The sequence below is a fragment of the Camelina sativa genome, chromosome 1 (genome assembly GCF_030686135.1).
Source record: "Camelina sativa cultivar CO46 ecotype springtype chromosome 1, ASM3068613v1".
Lineage (NCBI taxonomy): Eukaryota > Viridiplantae > Streptophyta > Magnoliopsida > Brassicales > Brassicaceae > Camelina > Camelina sativa.
The window spans coordinates 24,458,873-24,477,552 of NC_141880.1; the positions used below are offsets into that span (position 1 = coordinate 24,458,873).

The window sequence follows — 18,680 nt, forward strand, 5'->3', positions numbered from 1 at the left end:
AAGCGATGAGAATGGCCGTAAGCATGATGTCTCGGTTGAACTACAAACAAGTTATCTTTGAATCCGATTCATTGGCGGTTGTCAACATGTTGAATAATGATGAAAGCTGGCCAGTTTTTGCTCCAATGCATCAAGACATTAAAGAACTGCTTCCAACATTTAAAGAGGTGAAATATGTATTTTCTTCTAGAGTTTGTAATGGTGTGGCTGATAGAGTAGCAAATGAGTCTCTTTCTTTTGAGAATTATGACCCTAAGTTATACTATTTAGAGCCAAGTTGGATCAGACATTTTGTAATGGTGGATAAACCTAGTGTAACATGAATTGGTGAATGAAAAGTTGTTGTTGAGCCAAAAAAAAAAAAAAAAAAAAAAGTAAGCCGTTTAGGTTTTGAATTTTAGCAATTGTACGAGATACACTATTTCCATCTTAAGTTAGGAACTAACGTTACACAAAATAATACAAAATAAATTGTTCTCAGTTTTTTTGAAGATTTTTTTTGTTGTCATCTAGAGATTATATTGATCCACTAATGGAGCCAAAAGATTACAACATTAAACCCAAATCAAAGCAGCTAAATAACTGTTAGCCTAGCCCATAATTTTTTTGAAGATCTACATCTTCTTTCTTTTAATTATTCATATATATATATATATATATATTAATACTTTAGAAAGATATTTAAAAATAATTTTTTATTAAGAAAAAATCTTTATTTTAATAAGACATTAGAAGTGTTTAAAAAAAAAAAGATATTAGAAAAAAAAACCTAGTTAAGGGTAAATATATAATAAAAAAATACTTATATACATGTATCTAAACAATGTATACAATTAATGAACTACTATTTATATAAACAAACACAACTAAAAGATTTTTAACATTAATTATAAAATTAGAAATATTTCTATAATGTTGCACAATTAAAAAAAGAGGTACTTATAAGTTTTTTTTTACGAATTAAATTATAATTCTCCAATCATTTTTGTGTGAAGTTTTTATTTGTTTTGAATAATCAGATAACAGAAAGAACATATATATATATATATATAACTATTTTCTGCATATATTATGATTTATATTTTTCAAAACGAATATATATTATTCAATCTATGAAAAAAATGTGTATTCAAAATCTCACATCTACTGTAATTTTTCAACAGTGATCTAAAATAATATTCTAAATATCAAACAAAATTTAAATGTTAATGGATGAATATGAAGCACAACTTAACAAATATCAAAACAAAAATTATATCGATTTAATTTAATTATTTAGTAGAAAATTTTAAAGTTTTGAATATTATTATTATTGATAGATTTAAAGTTTATAAATTATTTAAACTTATAAAAAGTTAAACTACCACCTGACGATTAATATATATAGACAGGTTTGAATCCACATTAATATTAATTTAAAATATTATTAATTTGATGTTATAATATAGATAAATCAACAATTTTTTCTAACAAAAGCCCGTACTAAACTACTAATCATTATATATATATATATATTTACATTTAAATGTTCGTATCACTTTATACTAAACTTTCCATTTTGTATATCGATATTTTATACTACAATTCAATATAATTTTACATCATTGACCTTCCATTTTTCCTATACAGTTAAATATTTTTTTATTATAATCGATACCTATTGTAATATTTTTTAATTATTTTAAAATCATCTACTTACGTACCATTCTTGCTATCCGTTAATTTTTATTTATACCGTCCAAAATATATATTATCATCTCACATGACTTGGACCATTAATATCTCGGCTCCTACTAGTACTTGACTTGGTATATCACTAACACAACTTTTCAGAATTTAGTTTCCGTCACTTATCTCTCCCAACCCAATTTCTCGACACAATTCATCTCTCGGTTTCAATTCTCAGCAAATCACAAAAAGAGAGTATAGAGATTAATCTCTCAAATGATTCACTTTAATAAATCCCTCAATTCCGATATTTTTTCTTAATTCTCCTCTCTCAGTATGGTTTCCGGAGGTACCGGCGGCGGCGGCGGAGAAGGAGCGGCGTCGTCAAGTCACACTGCTAATAACAACAACAAACGGAGAGGAGGAGAACAAGCTCAATCTTCTGGAACGAAATCCCTCAGACCACAAGAATCCTCAATGAGCAAAGCGATTCAACAGTACACCGTCGACGCTAGGCTCCACGCCGTCTTCGAACAATCCGGCGGATCAGGCAAATCCTTCGACTACTCCCAATCACTCAAAACGACGACGTACTGTTCCTCCGTCCCTGAGCAGCAGATCACCGCTTATCTCTCCCGAATCCAGAGAGGAGGTTACATTCAGCCTTTCGGATGCATGATCGCCGTCGACGAATCGAGCTTCGGTATCATCGGTTACAGCCAAAACGCTAGGGAAATGCTGGGGCTTATGCCTCAGTCTGTTCCTAGTCTTGAGAAGCCTGAGATTCTAGCCATGGGGACTGACGTGAGGTCTTTGTTCACTTCCTCCAGCTCGATCCTACTCGAGCGTGCTTTCGTGGCTCGGGAGATCACGTTGTTGAATCCGGTTTGGATCCATTCCAAGTATACTGGTAAACCGTTTTACGCCATTCTCCATAGGATTGATGTTGGTGTTGTGATTGATTTAGAGCCAGCTAGAACTGAAGATCCAGCGCTTTCTATTGCTGGTGCGGTTCAGTCTCAGAAACTCGCGGTTCGTGCTATTTCGCAGTTGCAGTCTCTCCCCGGTGGAGATATTAAGCTTTTGTGTGACACTGTTGTTGAGAGTGTGAGGGACTTGACTGGTTATGATCGTGTTATGGTTTATAAGTTTCATGAAGATGAGCATGGAGAAGTTTTAGCTGAGAGTAAGCGAGACGATTTGGAGCCTTATATTGGACTGCATTATCCAGCTACTGACATTCCTCAAGCGTCACGTTTCTTGTTTAAGCAGAATCGTGTTCGAATGATTGTGGATTGTCATGCCACGCCGGTTCTTGTGGTGCAGGACGATAGGCTGACTCAATCTATGTGCTTGGTTGGTTCTACTCTTAGGGCTCCTCATGGTTGTCACTCTCAGTATATGGCTAACATGGGGTCTATTGCGTCTTTAGCTATGGCGGTTATAATTAATGGAAATGATGAAGATGGGAGCAATGTAGCTAGTGGGAGAAGCTCAATGAGGCTTTGGGGTTTAGTTGTTTGCCATCACACTTCTTCTCGCTGCATACCGTTTCCGCTAAGGTATGCTTGTGAGTTTCTGATGCAGGCTTTTGGTTTACAGTTGAACATGGAATTGCAGCTAGCTCTGCAGATGTCAGAGAAACGTGTTTTGAGAACGCAGACTCTGTTATGCGATATGCTTCTGCGTGACTCGCCTGCTGGAATTGTTACACAGAGTCCTAGTATCATGGACTTGGTGAAATGTGACGGTGCATCATTTCTTTACCACGGCAAGTATTACGCGTTGGGTGTTGCTCCTAGTGAGGTTCAGATAAGAGATGTTGTGGAGTGGTTGCTTGCGAATCACGCGGATTCAACTGGATTAAGCACTGATAGTTTAGGCGATGCCGGGTATCCTGGTGCAGCTGCCTTAGGGGATGCTGTGTGCGGTATGGCAGTTGCATATATCACAAAAAGAGATTTTCTTTTCTGGTTTCGATCTCACACTGCGAAAGAAATCAAATGGGGAGGCGCTAAGCATCATCCCGAGGATAAAGATGATGGGCAACGTATGCATCCTCGTTCATCCTTTAAAGCTTTTCTTGAAGTTGTTAAGAGCCGAAGTCAGCCATGGGAAACTGCGGAAATGGATGCGATTCATTCGCTCCAGCTTATTCTGAGAGACTCTTTTAGAGAATCTGAGGCGGCTATGAACTCTAAAACTGTGGATGGTGCGGTTCAGCCATATAAAGATATGGCAGGAGAGCAAGGGATTGATGAGTTAGGTGCAGTTGCAAGAGAGATGGTTAGGCTCATCGAGACCGCAACTGTTCCTATATTCGCTGTTGATGCCGGAGGCTGCATCAATGGATGGAACGCTAAGATTGCAGAACTGACAGGTCTCTCAGTTGAAGAAGCTATGGGCAAGTCTCTGGTTTCTGATCTAATATACAAAGAGAATGAAGAAACTGTCAGTAAGCTTCTTTCTCGTGCTTTGAGAGGTATATTCAGTTCTCCAACTATGTTGTATCTGCGGTGTATATACAATTCACGAGTATATGATTATTTCGTTGCATTTGGCAATCAATGCAGGGGACGAGGACAAGAATGTGGAGGTTAAGTTGAAAACTTTCAGCCCTGAACTTCAAGGCAAAGCGGTTTTTGTGGTTGTGAATGCGTGTTCCAGCAAGGACTACTTAAACAACATTGTAGGCGTCTGTTTTGTTGCACAAGACGTTACTGGTCAGAAAATCGTAATGGATAAGTTCATCAACATACAAGGAGATTACAAGGCTATTGTCCATAGCCCAAACCCGCTAATCCCGCCAATATTTGCTGCTGACGAGAACACTTGCTGCCTGGAATGGAATACTGCGATGGAAAAGCTTACGGGTTTGTCCCGCAGTGAAGTGATTGGGAAAATGCTCGTTGGGGAAGTGTTTGGGAGCAGTTGCAGGCTAAAGGGTCCTGATGCTTTAACCAAGTTCATGATTGTATTGCATAATGCGATTGGTGGCCAAGACACGGATAAGTTCCCTTTCCCGTTTTTTGACCGAAATGGGAAGTTTGTTCAGGCTCTATTGACTGCAAACAAACGGCTTAGCCTCGACGGAAAGGTTATTGGGGCTTTCTGCTTCTTGCAGATCCCGAGTCCTGAGCTGCAGCAAGCTTTAGCAGTCCAACGGAGACAGGACACAGAGTGTTTCACGAAGGCGAAAGAGTTAGCTTATATTTGTCAGGTGATAAAGAATCCTTTGAGCGGTATGCGTTTCGCGAACTCATTGTTTGAGGCCACGGACTTGAACGAGGATCAAAAGCAGTTCCTTGAAACAAGTGTTTCTTGTGAGAAACAGATCTCAAGGATCGTCGGTGACATGGATCTTGAAAGCATTGAAGACGGGTGAGTTTAATTAGAATTATCTAGAAACTAGTTTTGTTTACTTCAGTAAACGTGACCAAATCCCAAATTTTGTTATTCCATTTTATCAGTTCGTTTGAGCTAAAGGGAGCGGAGTTTTTCCTCGGAAGTGTCATAAACGCGATTGTAAGCCAAGCGATGTTCTTATTAAGGGACAGAGGTCTTCAGCTGATCCGTGACATTCCAGAAGAGATCAAATCAGTAGCTGTTTATGGAGACCAGATAAGGATTCAACAACTCCTGTCTGAGTTTCTGCTGAGTATAATCCGGTATGCACCATCTCAAGAGTGGGTGGAGATCCATTTAAGCCAAGTTTCAAAGCAAATGGCTAATGGATTCGCCACTATCCGCACAGAATACAGGTACATTTCATTGTTCCCGCTGTTGTCTTCTCATATCCATAACCATAATTGTGCAATCCGGTTTTTTCGGTTCCATATTTTTAGGTACATGAAGTATATGAATTTGGTTAGGCGTTTTAAAGAAACTGAGGTTTTAAGCAATTCATTTTTGTAAAAATTTAACTCTGTTTTGGTTACTGTTTTCCTCGGATATAGATCGTTTTGATTTTTGGATCGGTTATTTAGGTGGCAGCTTTGGTTTGGTTAAGTCTGACTCGGGAACTTCTAGACAGAACCATAAGCGTAGAAATTAGCAGACACAGAATGTAATGTTTTCAACTCGATGAAAACCAGCTCAGAAGTGTAAAACTTGGGTTTCATTGTTTTGGTTTCTCTGTTAGGTCTTTATTTTTTGTTTTCAGAATGGCGTGTCCAGGTGAAGGTCTGCCTCCAGAACTGGTCCGAGACATGTTCCACAGCAGCAGGTGGACAAGCCCTGAAGGTTTAGGTCTAAGCGTATGTCAAAAGATATTAAAGCTAATGAACGGTGAGGTTCAATACATCCGAGAATCAGAACGATCATATTTCCTCATCATTCTCGAACTCCCTGATCCTAGGAAACGCCCATTGTCAACCGCGAGTGGCAGCGGTGACATGATGTTGACGATGCCATATTAGAGTCACATTTCAGTTTGTATGAGAGTTTGTATCATTTGTATGTGTATGTGTGTGTTTGTGTTGTATCTAACAACGTCGGAGGAGGGTAGAAAGTTTTTTTTGTTCCGGTGAGAGTAGTAGAGAAGAGGAGATTTGTTTGCGTTCAGCTCAGCTCCCCGGGGGGAAAAAACGTAACACTAGCTATAGAGAATTTCAAGACTTCTTTTGTTTGTGCTGTGTAAATTGATAACTCCGAGAGAGAAGAGATAATGAGAAAAGAAGGGAACATATTTTGATTGATGAATTTGACCAAACTGAAATGATAATGAGAAATGATGATGCCATATTAGTCTCATTGTTTAAAAGTTTTCGGATCAGATAAATCTAGAGCCAAAGAGGAGACACAGGGAACGATGACAATCTAAGCCAGTGGAATGACAGAGCTACACTATTTTTTTTTTTTGGGGACAAAGATAACATAGCTAAGTGCACCAAAACATAAAATAGCTAAGCTAACAGAGCGATAAAGCAGGTTAGCTGATGATGATGATCCGCACCCGTTCTGCTCCTTGTTCTTCACAAATTGGGGAGACTTGGAGAGGTCAGGAGACGTATCCCTACGTCGTTGTGGTTCTGGCCTCTCAGGAACAGTAATTTGCTCCTCGTTTTCCACAGATTGAGAAGACTTGGAGAGGTCAAGAGAGCGTTGTTGTGGTTTTGGCCTCTCGGGAACAATGTTTCGGCCTAGTTGTAAAGGGGCTGACTTGGGTTGCATTGCATCATCAGTAACACTAATATCCTCTACATAGTCTTCTACATAGGCGTATCTCCAATCACAGTGATCTCCAGCACCTTGCATTTCAACAACTTGGAGAGTGTTGTTCCTTTCCGGATTGAAGTAGAAAACATAAAAAGGATTAGAAGCAGAATTCGTCGACAAAACAATATCACCTGAAGAAGTCATCCCAACAACGGATAGATTTTTGTTGACGTTAACAACTTGACTCTGATCAGCCGACAAAGAGTAGACATAGCTGGACCATTCCCGCTTCTCTAGAACCTTCATACTCAACTGAATGGGGAATCCACCATCATAACCATAATCCAAATAAATCCCACATAGTTTCCCCTTGTAGTTTATCATCCCATCGAAACGGCGTTCATAACCGTATCCTGAACTGCAATTTGGGTCAAGGAGCTTGAATTTCTCAGATCTAAAATCGAAGCAAACTATCACATGAGACCATCCATTAGTAGCTAGAGCTAAGTAATACAAAACCCCATTGATGCAAACCCTATCCCATAGAGGCTCATGTGTAAAAGGGCATTGGATCTTCCTCCACTTCAATTCCCCAGTTCCCAGCGTCAAGATATAGTGATCTGTACCACTAGAAGCTATAAATTCACGAGTAGTCATGAACAGTACCTTGAACTCCTTGTCAATCGGATCAAACCCTAAATAGCTATACGAAACACCACCACTTCTAAGTTGAGGTAAGATCACATACTGTCCTGTGAGAGGGTTACATATCACACGCTTTACATCTTTATCTTCCCTTGGGATACGCATCTTATCGAAATAGATCAATCCAGAGGCATAGCTACAATTGTATTCGCTTGTTCCTTTAGAGAACTTGATATGAAACTCGGTGGCGGGAGAAGACGACTTCTTACATGGATTCCGAGGCAGAGGAGTTGAGTAAAAGCTCCACTCACCGTCTTGTAGTTGGTGTACCCCAATTAAGAGCCGTCGACGAGCTTTGGATCTGGTGAGAAACGTGAAGTCATCACAGTGGAATCCAGATCTCATTAGAGCTGACGACTTCCATCGCTTCGACACGCAACGACACGTAGCTATAGATTTTGCTGGCAATTTTGACAGTATCTTGATGAGGAGATCATCTGGAATGGAATCAAAAGGTTTTGAGCTATCCATGATCGATCGGACGGAGAAAGATATTTCGACAGACTCAAGATTTGTCGGAAGTTCGACCTAATCAAACAAAGTTTAGGGCGGTGGTGGATTTGTAATCCTAATCATCATGGGCTCTACACTAACGTAAGACCCAATAAGCATGGGCTTTAATTAACCATCCAATTTTTTATTTACTTTTTTAATTTCTTGTTTTTGTGTTGATCGAAACATATGTATTTCAATGGCAAAACATGGTTTTGGACCTTTTGGTGAATCAGCGGCTAAAATAAAGTCATAAGCATGGTGTTCATGGAGCAAATTGTAAATCTATCCAACTCTCTTGCTCTCATCTTTCACAAGAAGTCAACAAATGTTATGGAATCCAACTTTCACCTCTACGAAAATTTAACTCTTTAATTTGTGCGTTGTTAAATTATTCAACTAACCAATCAAACCTATAATAATAATTAAACACATTTTTCTTCATTTTAGTTTTCATTATTTTCTTGAAATTGTTATTTTGTTAGCCCCCATTTGCACCTCTGCCAATAATTATAAATAATTTTATGATGAAATATTGAAATGGTACCGTCCAAAAAGTTGAATTTTCTTTTTTGGAAAATCACGTTTTAAACCTTCAAAGTGTTATTGAGTAGCACTTTAAACCTCGAGAGAATTTCACTAACACTATAAACCTTTAAAATGAATTTACTAACACGTTAAACCTTTAAAATAATTTTACCAATGAATCTTCTAAATATATTGTCGTCTTCAATTTTACATTGTCAAATGTTTTAACCTTACCTCTGATTCTTCACTTTTTTTTCTTTGATGTATTTTTAATTTTTTTTTTCAATCGTCATAAATAATTAAATTAAATTAAATTAATTAAACAAATATTTAAATCAAACAAGCATAGTTTAACTATTTCACGTTGACGGATATTAATGTTCTGTCATCTTTCGTGATGGTACAAACAGGAAAGTTTGTTTTAAAGTTTAAAGTGTTAGTGAAATCATTTTAAAGATTTATATTGTTAGTGAAAATATGTCAAGGTTTAAAGTGCTACTCAATCACAATTTGAATGTTTAAAGAGTGATTTTCACTCTTCTTTTTCAAATCTATCGATTATATTAAAAGAGGAAACGTTTAAGTTGGGCTGGCTAAGATTAGGGATGCAACACATTATCGCACTATAGTTTTGGTGTATGCTCTCCAGGCTGTTATCGCTTCTCACATTATACCCACACTAAAACTCTACCTTTTTCTCTTTAAGAAAACTAAAGTAAACATAAAGACTGTAAAATTTAATAAATTATTAATCTTTAAGGAATCAAAACCACATTATATATGCTCTATAAATACCCCCACCAATCAATAGCCGTCTGAGTGTCTCAAACTCAAATCAAATCCTTAAACCCACCTAAAACCTTCAAGAAGAGATACTTCCCCTAAGTGGCAAACCATAAAACTTAAAATGGTGTCTCTTACACTTTTGGTTCTGTCAATATCTCTTTTTGTTGGTTTAAACGTATTGCTTGTCGTACACGCTAAAGATTTCAACCAAGACATCGACATAACCTGGGGTGATGGTAGAGGATATATTGTAAACAATGGTACTCTTCTAAATCTCTCTGTCGACTGTTGGGTACGCTTCTAGAATGTTCAGCTCAAGATTTCTTTAACCAAGTTGGGTTAAGAGAAAAGAGAAAGTTCTATTTAGGATTAGGAAAAGAGTAGTTTCCCATTATCAAAATAGGAATAGGAACTAAGTCGAGTTCCCTATAAATATGTTTGATGAGTTGTATCAAACAGATATCGAAACACAAAGAGAGTTTGTGAGTTGTTTAGTTTTGAGAGATTTTCTAAACAATCAATAAAGAGAGTTATTCTTTATACAAGCTAAGTGTGTTTAAGAAACTTTATTTGGTATCAGAGCGTTAGGTTATTGGAGAACCTGGAACCTGTGACCTGTGAAGAACCAAGATGAAGATCTTGCGTACGTACAGCCGTCGTCCCCGAGTCATGGCAGACGAAAGCTCAGCACGTCCAAAGGAGTTTACTCCACCATCGATTCAATGCCCCATGCTAACTTCCTCTAACTACACGGTGTGGTCAATGAGAATGAAGATCTTGTTGAAGATCTATCATGTATGGGCTGCAATCGAACCAGGATCAGCGGATCCTGATCTAAACAATATCGCGACAGGATTATTGTTTCAAGCTATCCCGGAGGCTCTTATCTTACAAGTCGGTGAACAAGACTCTCCTAAAGGGATATGGGATGCCATCCAATCTCGTCATCATGGTGCAGATCGAGTCAAGGAAGCAAGGCTTCAAACTCTTACGTCTGAATTTGAGAGAATCAGGATGAATGATTCAGACACAATAGATAGCTTTTCAAGCAAGCTATCGGAGATTGCATCAAAAGCGGCTTCTCTTGGGCAGACAATTGAGGAAGCAAAACTTGTGAAGAAGTTTCTCAATAGTCTACCAAGGAACAAGTTCATTCATATCATAGCATCTCTTGAACAAGTTTTGGATTTACAGAGAACAAGCTTCGCGGAGATCATAGGAAGACTCAAGGCCTATGAAGAGCGGATCCTTAATGAGGAGGATCACCAAGATACTCAGGGTAAGCTGTTATTTGCAAACTCGCAAAAAACTTGGGGTTCCAAAGGCCGAGGACGAGGCAGAGGAGGCAGAGGAAACAGAGGACGAGGAAGAGGCAGAGGCAGAGGCTACACACAAGAACAACAAACAAATCAAGGAGATCAGAATGATTCAAAGGATAAGAAGGATATGTCGAAGGTGGTTTGTTATCGGTGTGATAAGCTAGGACACTATGCTTCTACATGTCCTGATCGACCACAGCAACATCAAGGAGAAGCAAATAAAATTGAGACAGAGAATGCGGATGCAGCTCTTTATTTGCATGAGGTTGTGTTTTTGAATGAAGAGAAGGTGATTCCGAAAAACTATGAGACTAGCAACACAGCAGAGGAGTTGTGGTATCTTGACAATGGGGCAAGTAACCACATGACTGGCCATAGAGAGTATTTTTCGGAGCTCAATGAGAACATCAAAGGAAGAGTGAAGTTCGGTGATGGTTTTTGTGTTGAAATTGCAGGAAAAGGAGCGATTCTTTTTCAAAGTAAGACAAGTGAACAGATTCTGGTTTCAGACATCTACTACATTCCCTCTCTTAAAAGCAACATTATGAGTCTAGGACAGGCTACAGAGGTTGGTTGTGACGTCAGGATGAGACAAGACTACCTTACAGTCCATGATCCCATTGGAAGATTGTTGGTGAAAGTAACAAGATCACCAAATAGGCTCTACAAGATTAAGCTGAAAATAGGCAGACCAATATGTCTACATTCGAGTATTGCAGATGAAGCTTGGAAGTGGCATGCTCGGTTAGGACATATCAGTTTTAAAACAATGAAGATGATGTTCCAGCAACAGTTAGTCCAAGGATTGCTGAAAATAAGAGAAGAGAAAAGATTGTGTGAGTCTTGCTTAGTTGGAAAACAAACTCATCAATCGTTCCCCAAGGCCTCATTGTTTTGAGCTTCAAAGCCATTGGAGCTTCTACATGCTGACTTATGTGGTCCTATCACACCTTCAACCTTGGCTAATAACAAATATGTGTTTGTTATTATAGACGATTTTTCAAGATATATGTGGACTATCTTGTTAAAAGAGAAAGGTGAAGCTTTTGAGAGGTTCAAGGTGTTTAAGAGCTTGGTAGAGAAGGAGATTGGGAGTTCTATCTTAACTCTAAGAACTGATAGAGGAGGAGAGTTCACTTCAGGAGAATTCAATGAGTTTTGTGATACAAGCGGTATCAAAAGACAACTCACAGCCCCTTACACACCACAACAAAATGGTGTTGTGGAAAGAAGAAATAGAACTCTAATGGAGATGACAAGAAGCACTCTTAAGGCAATGAAGGTACCAAATTATCTTTGGGGAGAAGCGGTTCGCCATGCTACTCATCTGATCAACCGAATACCAACAAGAGCGCTTGAGGGTATGACTCCATATGAGTGTTTACGAGGAGTGAAGCCAAACATTGAGCATTTAAAAGTGTTTGGCTGTTTGGCATATTCGAAAATTCAGGCTACAAACCAAAAGAAGCTCGACGATCGATCAAAACCGTTAGTACACCTTGGGATTGAGCCAGGATCCAAGGCATATCGACTTTATGATCCAACAACCAGGATGGTTGTTGTCAGCCGCGACGTTGTGTTTGATGAAAGAACGGGATGGAGCTGGAACAAGACAGAACAAGGATCAATGAGGGATCCAGGAATGTTTCAACTACGATGGGGTGAAACTATTGATGTTGGAGAAGGACCTGCAGTTATTGGTAATGTAGAACATGAACAAGAACAGAACCAAGAACAGGGTGAAACCGAAAGTGATACATTAAGTGATTCTGAGCAAGAAGAAGTCGAGAATGACTTGGGCGAGGAGAACAATGTACAAGTTCAGCAAGAAGAAATTGGCTATCCGCAGCTTCGATGATCGGCTCGTTAAATAAACCGACCAAGCTATCTTGATGACTATCTTCTTCTTGCTAATAAAGAGTGTGAGAAGCTGCTTCTTTCACTTAATGATGAGCCTGTGAACTATCACGAAGCGAAGGAACTAATGGTGTGGACAAACGCTTGTGTGGAAGAAATAAAATCAATTAACAAGAACAAGACCTGGTTCTTAGTTGAAAAACCACACGGTTCCAAGATTATTGGTCTTAAATGGATTTTTAAGATCAAAAGGAACGCGGATGGTTCCATCAACAAATACAAGGCGAGGTTAGTTGCAAAAGGTTATGTGCAACAATCAGGGATCGACTTTAACGAAGTATTTGCACCGGTAGCTCGACTCGAGACAATAAGACTACTTGTGGGGATTGCTGCTTCCCGCGGATGGGAAATCCACCACCTCGATGTCAAGACGGCGTTTTTGCATGGAGAGCTAAACGAAGATGTCTATGTGTCTCAATCAGAAGGCTTTGAAAAGAGGGGAGAAGAACATAAGGTTTTTAAACTTTCCAAAGCTTTATATGGGTTAAGACAGGCTCCACGAGCGTGGAACACAAAGCTTGATCAAATCTTGAGAGGTTTGAACTTCAAAAAGTGCTACAAGGAGAGTGTAGTGTATCGGAAGGCAGACAGGGAGAAGTTTCATCTTGTAGCTGTATACGTTGACGATCTCTTTGTCACTGGGAACTCATTGGGAGTGATTCAAGAGTTCAAAGCTAGTATGGAGTCCAAGTTCGAGATGTCAGACTTAGGACTACTCACCTACTACCTTGGCATTGAAGTACATCAAGGAAAAGATGGCATCGGGTTGAAACAAGAAGCATATACACGAAGGATTCTCAAAGAAGCAGGCTTGGATCAATGTAATCTGACACACATTCCGATGGAGTTTGGATTGAAGTTGTCTAAAACACAAGGAGAACCGGTAGAAGATGCTACTATTTATCGCCGGAGGATCGGTTGCTTAAGGTATCTCCTACACACAAGACCAGATCTCGCTTTCTCAGTTGGAGTGGTGAGTAGATATATGCAAAATCCAAGAGAGTCACATGTGGCAGCATTGAAGCAAATTTTGAGATATTTGCAAGGAACTCTATCGTATGGTCTAGTATTCAAGCGTGGAGGCTCACAAACGATCGTTGGCTACAGTGACAGTAGCCATAACACGGATCCTGATGATGGGAAGAGCACTGCAGGCCATGTGTTCTATCTTGGAGAAACACCAATTACATGGTGTTCACAGAAACTGAGAACAGTCGCTTTGTCTAGCTGCGAAGCCGAGTTCATGGCCGCAACTGAAGCAGCGAAGCAAGCTATATGGCTACAAGACTTGATGAGTGAACTTATGGGACAGAATTGCGAGAAGACAACCATATACATCGACAACAAGTCAGCCATAGAGCTCTCTAAGAATCCCGTTTTCCATGGAAGAAGCAAACACATCAGCAAGCGTTATCATTTCATCCGAGAGTGTGTTGAAAATGAGCAAATTGAAGTAGAGTTTGTACCAGGAGAAGATCAGTGTGCAGACATACTAACAAAAGCCCTAGCAAGGATTCAGTTCAAGACAATGAGGAGTTTGATCGGCGTTCAAGACCTCTCGAAGAAGGACTCGAAGCTTAAGGGGGTGATTGTTGGGTAAGCTTCTAGAATGTTCAGCTCACGATTTCCTTAACCAAGTTGGGTTAAGAGAAAAGGGAAAGTTCTATTTAGGATTAGGAAAAGAGTAGTTTTCCATTATCAAAATAGGAATAGGAACTAAGTCGAGTTCCCTATAAATATGTTTGATGGGTTGTATCAAACAGATATCGAAACACAAAGAGAGTTTGTGAGTTGTTTAGTTTTGAGAGATTTTCTAAACAATCAATAAAGAGAGTTATTCTTTATACAAGCTAAGTGTGTTTAAGAAACTTTAGAACTTGGACTCCATACTAGCTTTGAACTCTTGAATCACTCCCAATGAGTTCCCAGTGACAAAGAGATCGTCAACGTATACAGCTACAAGAAGAAACTTCTCCATGTCTGCCTTCCGATACACTGCACTCTCCTTGTAGCACTTTTTGAAGTTCAAACCTCTCAAGATTTGATCAAGCTTTGTGTTCCACGCTCGTGGAGCCTGTCTTAATCCATATAAAGCTTTGGAAAGTTTAAAAACCTTATGTTCTTCTCCCCTCTTTTCAAAGCCTTCTGGTTGAGACACATAGACATCTTCGTTTAGCTCTCCATGCAAAAACGCCGTCTTGACATCGAGGTGGTGGATTTCCCATCCGCGGGAAGCAGCAATCCCCACAAGTAGTCTTATTGTCTCGAGTCGAGCTACCGGTGCAAATACTTCGTCAAAGTCGATCCCTGATTGTTGCACATAACCTTTTGCAACTAACCTCGCCTTGTATTTGTTGATGGAACCATCCGCGTTCCTTTTGATCTTAAAAATCCATTTAAGACCAATAATCCATTTAAGACCAATAATCCATACATATAAATCTATTGCCATATATTATATTGAATGACTGATTTTTTTGGGGGTTCCTTTGGTGTGTAGTTGAAGTCTCAAGGATTAACATGGGATGAAATAGATTTCGAGTTTTTGGGGAATGTTAGTGGAGATCCATTGTTCACACTAATGTTTACACTCAAGGCCAAGGTGATAGAGAGCAACAGTTCTATCTTTGGTTCGATCCTACAGCTGAGTTCCACAACTATTCTATTCTGTGGAATCCGAGTCACATAGTGTAAGCTTATATACCACAATCCTAATGATAACTTGACAAGTTCACTAAGTGATGTGAACTATATAATTAGTGTTTTTAGAAATCGAACTGAAAAGTGAACTGGATTTTCCGAATCAAACTGCATTGATATATAGTAAATCACCAGATTCATAACTTTTATTTTTCAAGTAACAGTAAGACAAAATTTACATATTGAAATATACTTCTTCAATCAATATGATTTTTTTTTTTTTTTTTTTTGCCAGCTTTAAAAAAACAGAAAGCAATTTCAATTAATATTTCTGAACGACAGAATTAATAAAATATAGAGACGTACGTAACAAAAACTAATCACAACATAATAATAATATCTCATTAATGGGGAATATTTTTAAATTCTTAATAGGTTCTATGTTGATGGAAAGCCAATTAGAGAATTCAAGAATTTGGAAGCAATGGGTGTGGCTTATCCAAAGAGTCAACCCATGAGAATGTATGGTAGTCTATGGAACGCAGATGATTGGGCCACGAGAGGAGGCCTTGTTAAGACGAACTGGTAACATGGACCATTTGTAGCATCTTTCACGAACTACAACTCCGAGAATGCTTGTGGCTTGTCCACTAATAATGGAACCACGACCTCTACTACTAATAAGAAGACTTCGAGCGGTACTAGTGAGTGGTTTTCGCAGAGAGGGATGGATTCTTCAAGCCAGAAAGTTCTTAGATGGGTTCAGAAGAAGTTCATGGTTTATAATTATTGTAAGGACAAGAAACGGTTTTCTAAGGGTTTGCCAGTTGAATGCACTGCCAAAAACAAAAACAAGTACACAAAGTCTTGAGCATTTAAAGAATTTTAGGGTCTTGATTTATGTTAAGATCATTTGTCGTACTTTGTTCATTGTGTGGGTTATATGGGATGAGATAGTTTCTGTGATGAGTTTTTTTTATTTTATTTTAAATAGCAAATGGTAAAAGAGCCAAAACTTTGCGGCTGAATTATTGATACGTTTTTGAAAGTGGGAAAAAGTTGTTGACAAATTCTTTCTTCAATCTAGAAAGTGAAGAAAATTTACTTGTCGTATACATTTTCTATAAATTATAACGTCACATATATATATATATATATTAATTAGAAAATACAGAGTGTAATTTGGATATTTGGTATTACAAAACCTAATTTTTTTCTTTTATCATAACAACATCAATGGAAGCCCATGAGAGCCTCTCAATAACATGTAATAATATAGCTTGTAGTATCTTCACCTCTCTCTTTACATATTCCACAGCTGTCACAGTTGCCATCTGCCCTAACCAAAATAAAAATCAAAGACAAGATATAATTTAGTAGATTTTAGAAAAGTCAGAGCATAACTAGTTTAATGTATAAGTACTTCCATGGCCGGGCGAGAGGGGAATCTACCCAAGCGAAGGCTTCAGGTCCCAATTTTTTTTTCTTTAGTAATTAAAACCTTTTTTTAAGGTTAATCTAAGTAAGTTTATTGAAAAATGTTCAATTTTATAGAAAATAAATAGATTTTTGCTACAAAAATTAGATTTTAGTATAAATTTGGGTAAAAAAAATTAATTTTTAGTGTAGAGCACCCAATAATATCGGACCGGCACTGAGTACTTCTTCTCCATTTGATATTTCAGACGGAAATACTAGGTTCATTCACATCATACTTTATATATATAGTATCTATATATGTTCGTAGGGCACAAATTCTCAATTCATATTTATATGGGTACGTAACTGGTGTGGGCGGTTACGCGAATGTGATTTGAACATATTTTTTTATAAAGAATAGACCCTTCTAGATGGCCTATAAAAACTAAAAACTTATAAGTTTTTTAACAGTACAAATGTAAAAAAAAAAAAAAAAAAAAAAAAAAAAAAAAAAAAAAAAAAAAAATTTGTTAAAAATGGTGAGACAAAGTATGAGTTTTATTTGTGGTAGATTAAATATCTAAATTTTATTTGACTTTCCAAATAAATTATGAATATTTGTTGAGTTTAAAAAAAAAATTATGAACTTTTGCCAAATAAAATATGACTTTAAATTATATAATGTGTAACAACAATTTAACGATTTAGTTATCCATTACAACATAAATTAAATTTTATAATTTATGATAACATCGTTTTGTTATTTGAGAATTTGTTAGAAATACTTCTTTTGTGATACTTCTTTTCAAAAAATACATATTTTAACATTTTTAATTTATGATCTCTTTTACACAATTATAATATGATAAATTAATTTTTAGAATTTTTTTTTAGGTTTGGGTTCTCTATTTTACATTTAGGCTTTAAATGGTTGCTCCATACACTGCATACAAGATAATGCGTACTAACATTTTAGTATGGAGTGGAATGGACTGTAGTATGAAGTAAACATTGGTATGCACAACACCAGTATTCATAATACCATACTTTTATGAATGGTAAAAATCAGACCATAATATGGAGTGGTGTGTACAAAGGATTAAAATTATTTTAATAATATTTTTATCATAATTAATAATAATTATTACAAGATGTATTTAGAATTATAAATCAAAATTTATTATTTTGATTATCCCATGACATAGAGTTCAACAAAAAAAATAGCTTTCTAAGATAAGAATTACAAGTCAAAAGCTATTATTTAGATTATCCCATAATAATATTATTTCGATTATTGAGATAAATGGTTTATTCAAAACAAAATTAAATTTCTAAGATTGAAGAGAAGAGAGTTCTCTCTCGTCGCTCTATTTTTTTTTTTAGGAATTTTATTTTGTGGATTTTTAATACTTATGAATGATCATATGTATACATATTTTTCAAAAGTATAAAGAAACACAAATTTAGCCAATGAGAACAAAGAACTCGGATCCAAGTAGTTAAGAATCATGTTTCAATCCAACTTTCACTTTTGGTATGGAGGTTTTAAGAAGTAAACAGAAAAAATCGGACCAATAATGCAATTTCCATAGTACGCAGTTTTTTTTCAATTGCAGACCTGTATGGATAGTGCATACTGGTCTGGAATTGTGAATGGTGAATTTACTGCGGATTGATCTGACTTTAGTCCGGTCCGGAGCAAACTAGACAATCATTCACAACCTTAGTGTATAATTTTAAAGGGTTAGGTTTAAGTATTTAAGGTTTATAATTTAAAATTTAGTCATTTTGTATATTAAAAAGGGTTATTTTTGAAAATGGACATCATGAAAATGTGTTTTTGAAAAGTAACATATAAAAGAATTTATTGTAAAAAAATAGTAAAAATCAACGAAAATTATGATTTATTTAGAAAACTAATCAAAATTAGACATTTAATTTATTACAAACAAAATTTATTTTTCACCACTTTTAGTAAATTCATGCCTTGTTTCCCTTTTTCGAAACAGGAATTGGATAAAGAATTAAGAAAAGTAAAGTGTCTTATAT

General features: G+C 37.1%; 1 protein-coding gene and 1 pseudogene across 4 annotated transcripts; one reads left to right on the plus strand and one right to left on the minus strand.

The window, feature by feature from the left end:
• The first annotated feature begins 1,731 nt into the window (after positions 1-1,731).
• On the plus strand, positions 1,732-6,363 carry LOC104700840 (phytochrome B). Of its 3 annotated transcripts, none has more exons than XM_087461531.1 (4): positions 1,732-4,150; positions 4,242-5,049; positions 5,139-5,429; positions 5,831-6,363. In XM_087461531.1, exons 1-4 carry the CDS (start codon positions 2,005-2,007, stop codon positions 6,084-6,086), a joined length of 3,501 nt encoding a protein of 1,166 aa, XP_087317657.1. In that variant the 5' UTR covers positions 1,732-2,004; the 3' UTR covers positions 6,087-6,363. The 3 variants fall into 3 exon arrangements, with proteins under 3 accessions (XP_087317657.1, XP_087317666.1, XP_087317651.1); XM_087461540.1 differs by having other exon boundaries at positions 1,761-4,150; positions 5,655-6,363; XM_087461525.1 differs by having other exon boundaries at positions 1,761-4,150; positions 5,810-6,363.
• A 22-nt stretch (positions 6,364-6,385) lies between these two features.
• Positions 6,386-8,237, minus strand: LOC104700830 (putative F-box protein At1g30930 pseudogene; annotated as a pseudogene). Its single transcript, XR_015563785.1, has one exon. The product of XR_015563785.1 is annotated as a putative F-box protein At1g30930 pseudogene (transcript).
• Positions 8,238-18,680: the final 10,443 nt, after the last annotated feature.

Bases quoted from the DNA above. Each gene is read 5' to 3' on its own strand.
- LOC104700840 (XM_087461525.1), top strand. From the start codon at position 2,005: ATGGTTTCCGGAGGTACCGGCGGCGGCGGCGGAGAAGGAGCGGCGTCG. The intron at 4,151-4,241 runs GTATATTCAGTT...CAATCAATGCAG, and splicing joins TCTTTCTCGTGCTTTGAGAG to GGGACGAGGACAAGAATGTG. The intron at 5,050-5,138 runs GTGAGTTTAATT...CCATTTTATCAG, and splicing joins CTTGAAAGCATTGAAGACGG to TTCGTTTGAGCTAAAGGGAG.